Source organism: Cinclus cinclus, chromosome Z, assembly GCF_963662255.1.
Source record: "Cinclus cinclus chromosome Z, bCinCin1.1, whole genome shotgun sequence".
NCBI lineage: Eukaryota > Metazoa > Chordata > Aves > Passeriformes > Cinclidae > Cinclus > Cinclus cinclus.
In genome coordinates this window covers 68,340,954-68,354,080 of record NC_085084.1, presented here as the reverse complement: position 1 = coordinate 68,354,080, position 13,127 = coordinate 68,340,954, and the positions used below count along the sequence as shown (strand labels likewise).

Genomic DNA, 13,127 nt, shown 5'->3' with positions numbered 1-13,127 from the left:
CCATCAAAACACCATGCTCACAGGCCTCACTGCCAGGCTGAGGCAAAGCCTAACTTGTCCTCAGATACAAATACTGAAATTTCACAGTAACAGCTTTTCCCAAGCATCCCTCTATTATGTAGAATGGTGTGAAGCTGTTCCTATAGTCTTGTTAAACAAAATGAAAGTGGATTTTAGCTATTCAGAGATTATAAGAAAGGGATGAACATATCACTATGATATTGTATGAATCAATGATAGTGGTAGTAATACTGAAGTCACTAAAAACGAAGAAACAACCACATTACAAATTTTACATTCAGGAAGGCCCCTTCTATTTCCATCCTTTAAAATGCATTGTCTAAGTGCAGCAAAAAATCAGGGTGACAAACAAAACCAACTGGGACAGAAATTACTCTTCAAAGGTGGTTTGCACTGGGAGGGAAAGACAGTAAGCAGAGATTTACAAGCAGCAAAACACCACTGGAAGTTGGCTTATGCCTGGGACTCTCAGCTAACTCTTCTTTCATGCAGACCTTCAATCTTACCATCTCAGTACAGCTCGTTGCCAGGTAGCCAGTAGCAATTAAGAAAGCAACCAATTTTCCATTACCATCCCCATTGTCATTGCAAAAAAAGCTCCACGTGATATTATCTTCCTTTATGACAGCCTATTACCAGGGAGTTTTCCTCTGCTCCGTGTGCTAAAAAAAAAGTTTTACACAGCTGCCTGTGATCCCACAGCAGCTGATGAGATGCAGGGCTGAGTTTGTAAACAGGATGGTATCAGTCATCCTGCCTTTTTTCTACCTGAACAGCTGTCCCCCAAACAGCTTCTCCAAGTCCGCCTGATAACACAACTGCCTCCTGCTGAACAACTCCACCAGACCCATCTGGGGGTCCCAGGGGATGTGCTGGAGCTGCACCCCAAACTCACTCTTGGCCCCAGCAGCTCTCCGACAGTGCAGACACACACTGGAGTATCCCACACACGTCAGCTGGACAGAGCTGTCAGCCTCCTTAGGTGATAGCTACACCCTTTTCCTTCATCTCTTCTCCCTCCCCCTTCCTCCCCAAAAGATCCCAGTACTTTACACCAGAGCTCAGAAGCCCAGCAGGCACTGTGATCCGTAGCTGTTTTGCAACAGGGACAAAAATGAGCAGCTTGTTCTTTCCGGCCCGAGCTGAGAGGCTCATGTTTCAGCTCCTCCTTCACATTCCAGGCCTGCCCAGGCTCCTCTCCAAAGGCTTCAAAAAAATGGACCCTCTCACAACTGGTTGTGCTCTGAAATACTCAGTGCCCAAAGCCAGGGTCTTTGTTGTCTTCCTGTCAATGGTTTTGTGCACTACCATTCTCTGCCTGCTGCAACTCAGGTTTTTTAAACCTAAAATCAAAGATTTTTATTCTTTTGAAGTCAAGGATTCACGAGGAAGGATCATTTCCTTGGAGAAGTACCGAGGGAAAGTAAGTTATTGTTTCACTTTTTCCATCTTGAATCCATACTGACAAAAAATGTGTAGGTTTCTAGGTAAATTAAAGGTTTGGTTATGGGAATATCTGGCAGCGATTTGTTCTGGCAGCTAAACTTCTGTTCTTAATACAGTAAGCTGGAGAAGATTTATTTTTTCTAGGCCAGATCCAGGAATCTAGTATTAGATCCAGTGAATCAAGAAAAGAAGTTACATTATTTAGAATAGACCAATACAGCCTAACAGGCAAATTAGAGGATTTTAATTTTAATTAGGAATGTTGGGTTTGGATTTTGGAAGTTTATCTAGTAAATACGACTTTAGTGCATGTCCTAAATATATGCATGTCTGCTTTTTAAAATGTTTATATTTAAACACAGCTGTGAGATGAAGTTTATCGGTTTACTATATTTTTACAACATATTGTCTGAAAGTAAATATCTCCAGCTGGTTTGATCTTTGTCTGTTTAATGAAATTAAGATCAGAGAGATTACGTTTAACCCTCTGACAGGAACCATCATGATAATGAGAAATGCCATTTTAAGATTTAATTGTGACCTCTACAACATCTATAGGCTTTTTCCTTACTGTTCCAACTTCTTTTTCTGAAGGCAACTTTGGTTGTAAACGTGGCCAGTTACTGCCAATACACAGACAAAAATTACATCGCACTGCAAGAGCTGCACAGAGAGTTTGGTCCCTCCCACTTCACTGTGCTGGCGTTCCCCTGCAACCAGTTCGGAGAATCGGAACCCAGTTCAAGCCAGGAAATAGAGTCTTTTGTCAAAGGAAACTATGGAGTAACATTCCCTGTTTTCCACAAAATCAAGATCCTAGGATCAGAAGCAGATCCCGCCTTTAAATTTCTAATAGGTAACTGTTTTCTTTTTCGTATCCAGCTTTCTGTAACCATGGTACTCTCATTGAATCCAGGCTGCATGTTTTTGTCAGGAAACACTGAAGTCTATGGAGAGACACAGGCAATCAGCACACAATTACTCTCACCTTAATTTGGATATTCAAAAATACAGGCCAAAGAATTGCATCCTGAAAACATCAGTTTCTCCTCACTGCTAATCAAAACAGCCTACTCTGATCAGCCCAGCTAGAAACATCAATGTTGTTAGAAATGTTAGAGCTAGAAACACACACCTACAAAATCCCATTCCAAAGTATTTGATTTTTATTTTCAAAAAGACTTCTCTTATGGACAAAAATATAGTTATGGGGGGTCATAAAATTACTGGAAGAATTTAATTAAACAGTTGCAGATGAGATTTTTAGCTGTGTCCTGTGTGTACCTTTATGTAAACTGTATTGTAAAGCAGGTTTACATACTGTAGTTATTATAACCACTGGGTTTTTTCTTAATTTGTCATGTGAACTTCAGGGCCTAGCCTGCAAAATCCCACATTAATATAGGCATCATGTACAGACTTAGAACCTCATATTTTCACAAGCAAAATGAAATTTTCTCTCCTTTCAGTTGACCAAAGATCTCACAGACTCAAAGCCACCCTGAAAAGCCTGAACTTTCCTGAGCTTTTCCCAGGTTTTAAACCATATTGATATATGAAAGAAAAAATAGCTTAAACATAACCCTTTTCTAACACACCATTTTACTGAGAAAATAAAATAGCAGAAAGCCTAAACCTGTGTTCCATTTCCTTGCCTTCAGAGTCTATTTCACTATCTCATAGTGCCCTTTGTCATAAAACTATTTCAATACCTAAATGAAATCTTTCCCAGAACACTAATGTCCCATATCCCCTATGATACCGCCTATGTATTAGAAATCATTTTTATTGAGGAATCATTTAAGTGGTCACCATTTTGTCTTTGTTCCCACCTCCTCTTAGACATGCTACTAAAAACATCAGGTAAGTTTGTCGCTCTGAGTTGCTAGATGTCCAGTGGAATTATTGAGTGGTTTCTCTCAGTGCTTGATAGAAGAGACTAGAGAGCAAAGGCACCCACTGTGTATGATGAATTCAGATTCTAAGTATCAGTGCCATCAGTGTTAGACCTATTGATACCTATAAAGAAAAAAAATTTCACTCAACATTCTCATATTTGACATGCTGTTCACCCCCAAGAGGGAGAAAGATGCTTTGGTACTTCTATATTCTGAAATAAAGTTTTTCTCTTCCTGCATTCCTGCGTTTCACATTAACTTCCTGTGCATTTTCAATTGAAATTCCTGTTTACTTCATGTTGCTGTTTTGATAATCAGAAGGCTGAACATCATGCTATACTACCCTTGTCTGCCTGTGACTACTCGCAACAGGATGGCAACAGCACTGTCCAATAATTTAGAGCAAAAATAGTCCCCTAGCAGCCCAAATATGGTGTCAAACTTCAATCCATTGCTTCAAAAAATCAGTTTAGGGTTCAGCACCACTCCCAACCAAACACTGAGTTCTTCAGTCAAAATCTACTGGAGCTTTCTGTGAAAGCAGCCTAATTAAGCCATCACCAGTACAACTTCCTGCTCCCATCTCACTTCCCAAAACTGACATAACTCTGGGGATTCTCTGAATAAATATGTAGCCCTTTTATCCTCTTCCCTAGTAAGTATAGCATAGTAAAAGTAGGAACTCTTAAACAGTTTCACAGGAGGGGGGAGTATCACTGACTTCCATCTTTTCAGACCATTAGGAGCAATCAGTAAATCTATGCCAGATTATTGGCAAAGAGTATGGTGGGATTACTTCATCTTAAATAGTCAAATAATCAGTGCAGGGCCTGGACACATTTCCAGGTGTAAGTCACTAAAATTATCTGATTTAATCCTTACAGAGTCTTCAAAGAAAGAGCCTCGATGGAATTTCTGGAAGTACCTTGTCAGCCCTGAGGGTAAAGTTGTGAAATTCTGGAGACCCGAAGAGCCAATGGAAAGTATCAAACCAGAAGTAACATCATTAATCAGGCAGATTATCATGAAGAAAAGAGAAGACCTCTGAAAAAGCCTTTCAACACCGTGGATATACAGCCTTTCTACATTCCCGGGGAATGTTGCTAGAAGCTAAACCGTCAGGTGATTTTGCTAGACTTTTGCATTGGTGTTTGCAATTTGTCTATTAATTCTGGATTGGCTCCTGCAGTGGCCTCAAGAATGACTGAGATTACTGACATGACAAGGCACTCAGTACCTTGCAGGGAGGGAACATCAATTTCCATGAGGTGTTTATGATTTCTTTTTCTGAATTGCTGACAAGAGCTAATTAAAATTGTCACCAGCAGGTAGATAGTTAGAAAGAAGGTTTATTAATAAATTACTCAGTATTTACACAGGTTTTTTTCCCCCCCATCTACCAGTAACAAAGAGATTTTATATTCCATTAACACATCATTGCCCTGTTATGAATGACATGGGACCTGGAGACATCATAGCAGGGTTTCTAGAAACAAATGTAACTGAAGATAACAGCTTTGCAATATCTTCTCAAAGAAGACTACCAGATTGTGAAGCTACCAGTTGCAAAGATTTGTACATAGAAAATAAAATTATTAAAATAAGCAAAAATATTGAAAAGAAAGTTTGTTTCCTTGCTTGCTTAATATTTTGATTATTTTACATTTCAGTTTTACAACACCTTTAAAGTCTTCAGCCTTCTCCATATATGTACTTGTGCTGCATTACAGTGCCTCAGATGTGAGCTCCTCTCCTGTTGGATTCCTTCTCTTCTGACCTAGATGAAGGCAGGACCTGTGTAAATATTCATGGTTGCTTACAGAAGGATTCAAGGGGCAACAGAAATCAAGAGCCTGGCATTCTAAGACATCTTCCTGAGACAGTACAAAACAATCCTCCCCAGCCACCCATCTACCTCTCATCTCTAGAATAAAATGACAGTCTACAAGTAGAGGTAGAAGCAGGGAATGCAAGCCCCACTCTTCTCACCTTGCAATCTCCCCAGTCCTGCATGTCACTGCTAACACTTTTCCAGTTCTGTTCCACCCTTCCTTTACAAACTGCCAAGTGTTTTGATTTACCCGTTTGAATGAAGGGAGATAGTAAACTTGAGAAAGAAACCTCACTCCAGCTGTCCATATCTTGAAGGAGGGCTGAGATAATAGAAATGAGAAAAACCTGGGCCTCAGTAGAGTTGTCTGTATGAAAAGGATGGTAAAATTAGTGCTGTTCTCTTGTAAGACCAACACTGATTGAAAATACCTAAGGTGCTTCAAAACTTTTTGCACTAAAGACGGCCACTCAACTATATAAAAAGATGTGAGAAATTCAAAAGCAAATTTTTTAAAAGAGGGGGTTTTTTTATTCACTTTTTGAATTAGTTCAGAATTTCACCAAAAAAATCTATGAAGATTGAGTAATGGTATTGATGTGGAAGATTAAACAAAGTCACCCTCAATAATGACAAACACCTCTTTGGAAAGGATCTCAAACTTAATGCATGGCAATTTTATCCACTTAAAATTTCAGAGTCCAGTTAAGGACTATGTAAAAGTCTCATTAGACCAAATGAGCTTGCTGCTAGTGTTTTAGATCAGCCTCTGCATTGTTTGATATTATCCTGCAAGATTCCACATCAAATCTGCCAAGACAGTGCCTATTCTTATGCTGAGATCCTGCATTTTACTCCTGTCTCCTCCTGAATGTACAATGTGAGAGCACATAGTGGGACATGTCAGGTGAGTTTTGTCATATGTCTCTGCTGCTTTGATGGAGCAGAAAAGGAACTGAGATATGGACCCTCTCCCCTCACTGGGAGCAGTCCATGGTCCATGTAACTAAGTAGCAGGACACAATGTTTTGCCTATAAAAGTGTATATCTTAACTTGAAAATGTACAAGTCTAAAACATGCACGTCTGTTCATGTGAACTGCCCAAGTTCCCTGGTTTTTGTACCACTGAGTAAAAGGGGTAGGTATAGAGAAGTGTTGGGCGCCGTTAGTGGAAGACCCGAAAAAAATTACTGTTTTAGTTCTGGTACTGCCTGAGAGTCATTTGGCACATGGGAGACTCTACCTAGGTCCTTTAAACACTCAAGACAAACAGTGCGGTGTAATATTCTTGTTTGAAAGCAATCAGGAGGGAAGAAAATGTGTACACCTTGTTTGTGACTCACCCACTAAAGCTCATGTTGTTTTTCAGAGGACACAGTGTAATCTTGAATGTCTCAATGCCATCATTAAGATCAAGTGTCTTTCCTGGTATTCAGAAATAGCATGTGATATTAGCAAACAAGTGGACAGAATTACTTAACTCGTGGCTTCCTGAACCATATTCACTCCAGAGTCCTAAAAAAAAGAAGATTTTGTCTGAGAAAACAGTCATGGAACTTCTCATTCCACTGTTCAGTCACAATGCACTACCACCGTCTTCTGAAGAAATATCAGTATAGTAGCATTCAGTCCTGATTCAACAGAGTTTAAGTTTTTCAAAATTTACAGTTAATTAACATTCCTCAACAAATTAACATTCCTCCTTATAAAAATTGAGTGTGTTTGTATTACCTACACATCATGAGATGTGCCAGCTCTTGCAATATTATATTTAGGGTAAATAATTGATAAACTAATCACTCCTTTCTTAAAAGTATATTACCAGTTATCTGGTAAAAATAAAGCATCTTCAATTGCCAAATCGACACAAATTTAGAAAGGCAAATAAAACTAAACTAATAATAGTGTTATACAATCAAACATTTATCTGTAGTCAAAAGCCAAGAAAGTAGTGTTAATGCATGTTTATATAAATATCCATTTAAAGTTAATTTAAAATATAGCATACAAAAATACAAACTGTAACATTTTAAACAGATTAAAACCTATTTCTTGGGTCCTTGAATAATCCTCCCAGTTTAGGATTAAACTACCCTCCTATGATGCTTAACAAAAGTCAGTCCATGAGTGTTATTTTACTTCCATCTCAGCATAACCTATTGCATCTTCCATGCTAATCCTTAATTCCTATCTCAACCTTCCTTCACTCACTAGGTCTGATATAGCATAATTTTCACAAACAAATACCATTTAACTGTGAGCTTCTCTTTTCAAAAAGTTGTCTGGGGGTGAAAATATTCTAAGTCCATTTGTCACCAGTAGTACATGTTCCTGCAAATTCAAGTAAAATACTTGTTTGCTGAGCCAATACACCAATGTTCCTTCAAACATTTAGTGGTGTAAGAGAAACATATTCACATAGGGTTCAAACCTGAAACTGTTCCTTAATATTTACATAATTCAATAGATTGTTTATAAACTAGTTGGGGTAGCTGCATAACTGCATGAAATACTTTTACTTCTGTATTCTCAGTTGCACTTTATTTTAAACCCTGCATTCACTCAGACTGCATAACCTAGCACAGCTCCCTTCAGTCAGGGGAACCAGGCAGGCACTGGAGCAGCTAGGGACCTACAAGATATTAATAACAGCAGTGTTTACACTCTTGTCTCGACAGTGATGTGCTAATCTGACAGTGTAGTCAGTTGCTGGTGTGTGAGGAACAGCTAACTAACAATACACTGCCTGATCACCACACACAGCAGGGGATGGCCATGACACTGCACACCTTCACCAGCACTGGTGCTCCTTCCCTTCACTGTTCCAGGCACATACAGCAGCACCTAGATAAAACAAGTAACAACAAGGACTTTCTTTGGCACTCTGTAGATGCCTAAAGTGCCAGGATGAGGATAAAATTAACCCTCTGTTGACTGCGGCAGCATGTCTGACAGAAGCTCACAGTGCAACATGAAACAAAAATATCAGTGTGCTTCCAGTCTTTATTCCTCCAAGTATAGTGCTAGGTCCTGTTCACACTGTGTGGTTGGTGAAACTACATGCAGTTGTTTTAGTGCATTGATGTTAAAAAATTAGTTATTGAATTTTTAATTAATTAATTAACAATTAATTAAGAGAAGCAATCAGAGAGGAAAATCTAGGTCTGACTTTTAAAGTCACATACAATGGAAAGGTAATTATTTTTCAGATATAATATTCAGGAAGTTAGTGAAAGAGACTTTAAGCCATTGAGGACTCTAATTATTCAACAAAAAAAAAAAAACAAGAAACACCACTCAAAAAACTATCAAGCTGCATTTATTTGCCAGATATTACTATTAAAACATTAAAATCAAACTTAAAATGCATGTGAAGTTTTTAACTGTGCTGCTTTTGCTTTAAAAAAGCTGCCAAGAGCTTGAAAGTTCTTGAAATATTTTAATTCTTTACCTGGTTCAGGTATTTAAAAACCTCCTGTTACCTTGGTATCTAAAAGTAGATGAATACCAGAGTCGGAATCAATCAAAAATTCAGACTGCTGTTAGAATAATGGAAATATAAGATACCACATGTATTTGCCTGGCAGTCCAATAAAGCAATAATCAGGAGAAACAGAAAGATTTCTTACACAAAAATAGTAGCTACCTGTTTTGATGACCAAGGCATGTGAGAAAAGAGAGCAGCTGCATGTTAGCTGCTGTCAGAATTTCAATCAGCCAACATACACTGCCGTCCCATCGCACACAGTTGCACCAGCTGCACGAATTCCTGCATCAATCTCAGCACCTCCCAAAGGAATTGCCTAGAAACAGTGGTGAGACAGCCCTGCAGCTGGTGACAGTGCAGCAGTGACTGCTGCATTACATACAGCAGTCGACTAGCAATACACTGCCTACCAGACACAGAGTGCTTATGAGGGAAATGCCTCCTGAAACAGCAGGCCTAGAAAGATTCCTTTTCGTGTGACCTAAATTTAGCATTATTCACCTGTTTTATGGTTCATGTTTCATACATGTGTATATATACAAGTTCAAACAGTATGTAGAGTCAAGAAAAAAGCATCACAGGTAAGTGTCTGACTAAGGAAAGCCAGAGTAAGAGCAATGGTATAAACCCTGTGTGGAGTTCCCAGACTGACCAAAAGGAACTGGGTAGTGTTGCAAACTGTTTCTTGTCTTAGCTGTGGGAATACCAATATATAGTTAATTACCTCTGCTGGGTAATTTGTATCATATACACTTACTTCAGTTTTTTATTCTGGGGGACATTTGATTATGGCTATTGTTGCAACCCTGGCCTTAGTCTAGATGAACCCAGAGCCAAACTCAGTGCAATCATTTTATTCTGAAATTAGAATTATCATTGGTTACTCCATAGTCCAACTTACCTGTAGCCACAGCATACCTCTATTTACAGCCTAATGGAGAACAAACAGTTTTCAGGACTGAAGCTTATGAATTTAGTCTGGATGGAGGTAAAAAATTTTACCTCCAACATTCATTTTGATTGAAAGTCCTTTGAAGTTACGCTGGAAGGGAGGCACTGAGCTAGACACAATTAATACTGTATTTGAAACCTTCACTTTGTTCCTTCAGAATTGGTCTTAAATCACCCAAAATAAATCTTAACTCAATACAAAACAAAACATAAAGCATTTACTTCCTTGAGTGCTGCTGCTAACAGCCACAGAAAGTACTGGCTAATTGAGTTCTTCTTGTTCCACAGCAAGAGGAGGCCACCTCAGAGTTTTCCGTGATGCTTTTGAATGAAACAATATGGAGAGCAGCTAGCAGCTGTGGACACATCAGGGACAACAGCCAGCTAACATGCACTGCCAGACTGTTACATTCTCTTTGGCCATTAGTTCCCCTTCTCCACCAAACTCAAAGGTTTGTCTCCCAGAGCTCAGTTGTTGGTCACTTCAGCAACATGGTTTGTCCCTAAGGGGTCACTTACATAAAATACATACATTGAAACAACATTCTCAGCATGTCAGAGATTACATTTCTATACTGTCATATCTGTGGCATACTACTTATCTCCTGCCTCAGTGCTTTTCAGTGTGGCCAATCGCACCAACACCTTCATTTCCCACTCTACCAGTTTGCACGTCAAAGTCTTACCTGGTTTTATGATTCATGTCAACTCCTTAGAGACACAAGCTGCCTAAGTGATTTACTTATTGATTACGGTTCAGCAATTATTTTTGTGATTAATAAGTTTCCTACCTAGGTTCCTACTGTACTTGTGAGTTCCTTGTTGTGTCCTTTATCATTTACCACCCTCTAAATGTAGGTAACTGAGTTTGCAGTGCCAGTGAAAAGAGAGATCTGCAAATCTATACAACCCCTTCAACCAGGTCAAGTAACTTTTGTTTTTAAAGAGTAAGCAGTCCCTCTAGTGCACCAGGAGAGAAGCCCAAAGATGTTTTTGTTTCATCCCCTGAACAAATATCAGTTGACCATAACTTGTGTTTTTGCGACATTGCAGATACTACACTTGAGAAAGTGTCAGAAGGATTTATAGAAAAGAATAAAAATTACATGTTGTGGGTTTTTTTTCAAAATCACTTATTTTCCATAGTTTCCTTCCCTCCTTCCTCCCTCTTTCCCTCTGTCTCCCAGAAATGTACAGTGGAACTCTCAGTTCAGTGCGTACCTTTAAAGGAGTGCAGACGTCTGTGTCTCTGTGCTTACCTTAGCCATTCTCCGTGGGCTTTGCTTTCTGCTCCACTTGAGGTCTTTTCCGAGCGTTCTCATCGCGTCATGCTTGAAAAAAAGAAAAACAAAAAAACACAGAGACACAACACTTAGCAACCGCGCAGCTCAGTTTATTCACCCTAAATCCCCTTCCATCCAGCCTTGCTGCTGGCGAGGCTTCCCTGGGAGCCACGGCCCGGGGGACAGGGCAGAGACGCCGAGGAGGACCGGTCCTCCCCAGCCCCTGCATCCCACGGGACCAAAGCCCCGGCACCCCCACGGGACACTTGTTACCAAAACAAGTCCTCATCCCTCCTGCTCTTCCTCCGGGAGGGATTTCTGATTTCCGCCCCATCTCTGCCGGGGCTGGCTGAAGCCGCTGCCGCCGCTTCGGGAGAGGTTCCCTGACCTGGAGCAGGATCCCTCTCCAGGAGCGGGAAAAACCAGGAGCGACTCCCAGCGGATCGGCTCCGGGCAGGTACGCGGCGGGCAACCTACTCTTACGGCAACCTGTGCGGAGGCAAACTTATAGCCCGGCCAGCCCTCGGGGCGCCGGTCCCCTCTGGGAGGCGGTGCCAGCTGCTCTGCCGCCCCCGCCCCGTTCCCTGGAGCCGCACGCCGTCCTTTAAGCATCCCGCGGGCCCGCCCGCCGGGGCGGGAAGCGCTGTCCCGTCCCGCCGGCGGTCCCGGGCTGCGCGGTGGCGGTCCCGGCTGGCGGCAAAGCTCCCGGCCCGGCGGGGCCCGCGGCTCCGCGGGCAGGGCGGCGGCCGGTGCCCAAGAGCCCTGGCTGGCATCGGGAGCGAGCAGCCCTCCAGACCGACACCCCCGGCGGCCCCTGCTCGCCTCGCCGCTTGTGTCACCGACCCAGCCGTGTCCCCTGGGGATGCCCCGTGGCCGTGCCACGGTGTGGGGCTGCCATCACTTGACCCCTTCTCCCTGCCTCGGGAATGGGTCTAGGGCAACTTCACGGCTTCACAGAATCTCAGAATCAATTAGTTTGGAAAAGAATTTGAGATCATAGAGTCCAGCCTATGACCAAACACCACCACGTCAAGTAGACCAGGGCGCTAAGTGCCATTGCATCCAGTCCATTCTTAAACACTGCTAGAGATGGTGCCTCCACCAGCTCCCTGGACAGCCCATTCCAATGTCTAATCACCCTTTTTGTGAAGAAATTCCTTCTAATGACCAGTCTAAACGTACTGGCTTGAGGCTATTTCCTCTTGTCCTGCCACTGGTTACCTGGAAGAACAGACCGGCCCCACCTGGCCACAGTCTCTTTTCAGGAAGTTGTGTCAGTGATAAAGTCACCCCTGAGCCTTCTTTTCTCCAGGATAAACACCCCTAGCTCCCTCAGCCGCTCCTCACAGAACCTGTGCTGCAGACCCTGCCCCAACTTTGTTGCCAATCTCTGCCCGTCTCTTCAGCACAGGCTACGCACAAAGCCCCTCACGTCTCTCATCCGCTGTTTCCCACTGACACTTCGCCTGCTGTGAGGAGCGGGGCACCGCACAGGGAGTGGGGTCTGGGGGCAGTGTCGTTCTGCGGCACTCAAGCCAGGCTTGAGTCTGAAACTGAGGGCTGAATGCGGCGCCGTTTTCTCAGACGGAGCTGAGCAAAAGACATCTCAGCCCTGCACACACTCCAGCGCACGCCCCCAAACCCAAAAGCGAACAAAACCTCACCACTTCGCCACCATTTTACCTTTGGAGTCTTAGTAGACTCCGGAAATAACCTGCTATCGTTTGTTTTTACGTGACAGGCAAAGGAGAAGTAGTAGAAGAAAGTGTGAAGAACAGGTCAAATACCAGCAGATGAGTTGCTTGTGCATGTGTTGTATGGAGTTCGCATGCCGAAGGGACAGTACTCATGCTTAGGCACTCACTTCATCTGAGAAAACCTGAGCACAAGTGTTGTAGGAGAAAGATAAAACATGGGGTTTTTTTAAAGGATGGGGTTTAGTTAAATCAAAATAGGCAGAAAGAGAAGAGTTACTGGTACATGCAACACCTTTTTCTCAATGTAAGCTCAGAACCATTCTTTTTCAGTCCTTGTCGTAGTGTCAAAATTTGGGGTGACAACACCCAGTTTTACAAGAGACAGATGCAGGCAGACACGGCATGTACAAGAGCACATTTTTTCCTATTTCTAGCTTTTGAATGTTAGAAACAGCATTAAAAATGTTATTTTCTAATAATAAGAAAGAGAATACAACTTTTTAAAATGTGTT

At 41.9% G+C, this 13,127-nt stretch overlaps 1 protein-coding gene across 3 annotated transcripts; it reads left to right on the top strand.

Moving 5' to 3' along the window:
* The first annotated feature begins 1,237 nt into the window (after positions 1-1,237).
* Positions 1,238-4,413, top strand: GPX8 (glutathione peroxidase 8 (putative)). Of its 3 annotated transcripts, none has more exons than XM_062513394.1 (3): positions 1,238-1,291; positions 2,188-2,323; positions 4,250-4,413. In XM_062513394.1, the coding sequence occupies exons 1-3, from the start codon at positions 1,238-1,240 to the stop codon at positions 4,411-4,413; spliced, it is 354 nt and encodes a 117-aa protein (XP_062369378.1). The 3 variants fall into 3 exon arrangements, with proteins under 3 accessions (XP_062369378.1, XP_062369377.1, XP_062369379.1); XM_062513393.1 differs by having other exon boundaries at positions 1,238-1,444; positions 2,062-2,323; XM_062513395.1 differs by lacking the exon at positions 2,188-2,323 and having other exon boundaries at positions 1,238-1,444; positions 4,250-4,318.
* Positions 4,414-13,127: the final 8,714 nt, after the last annotated feature.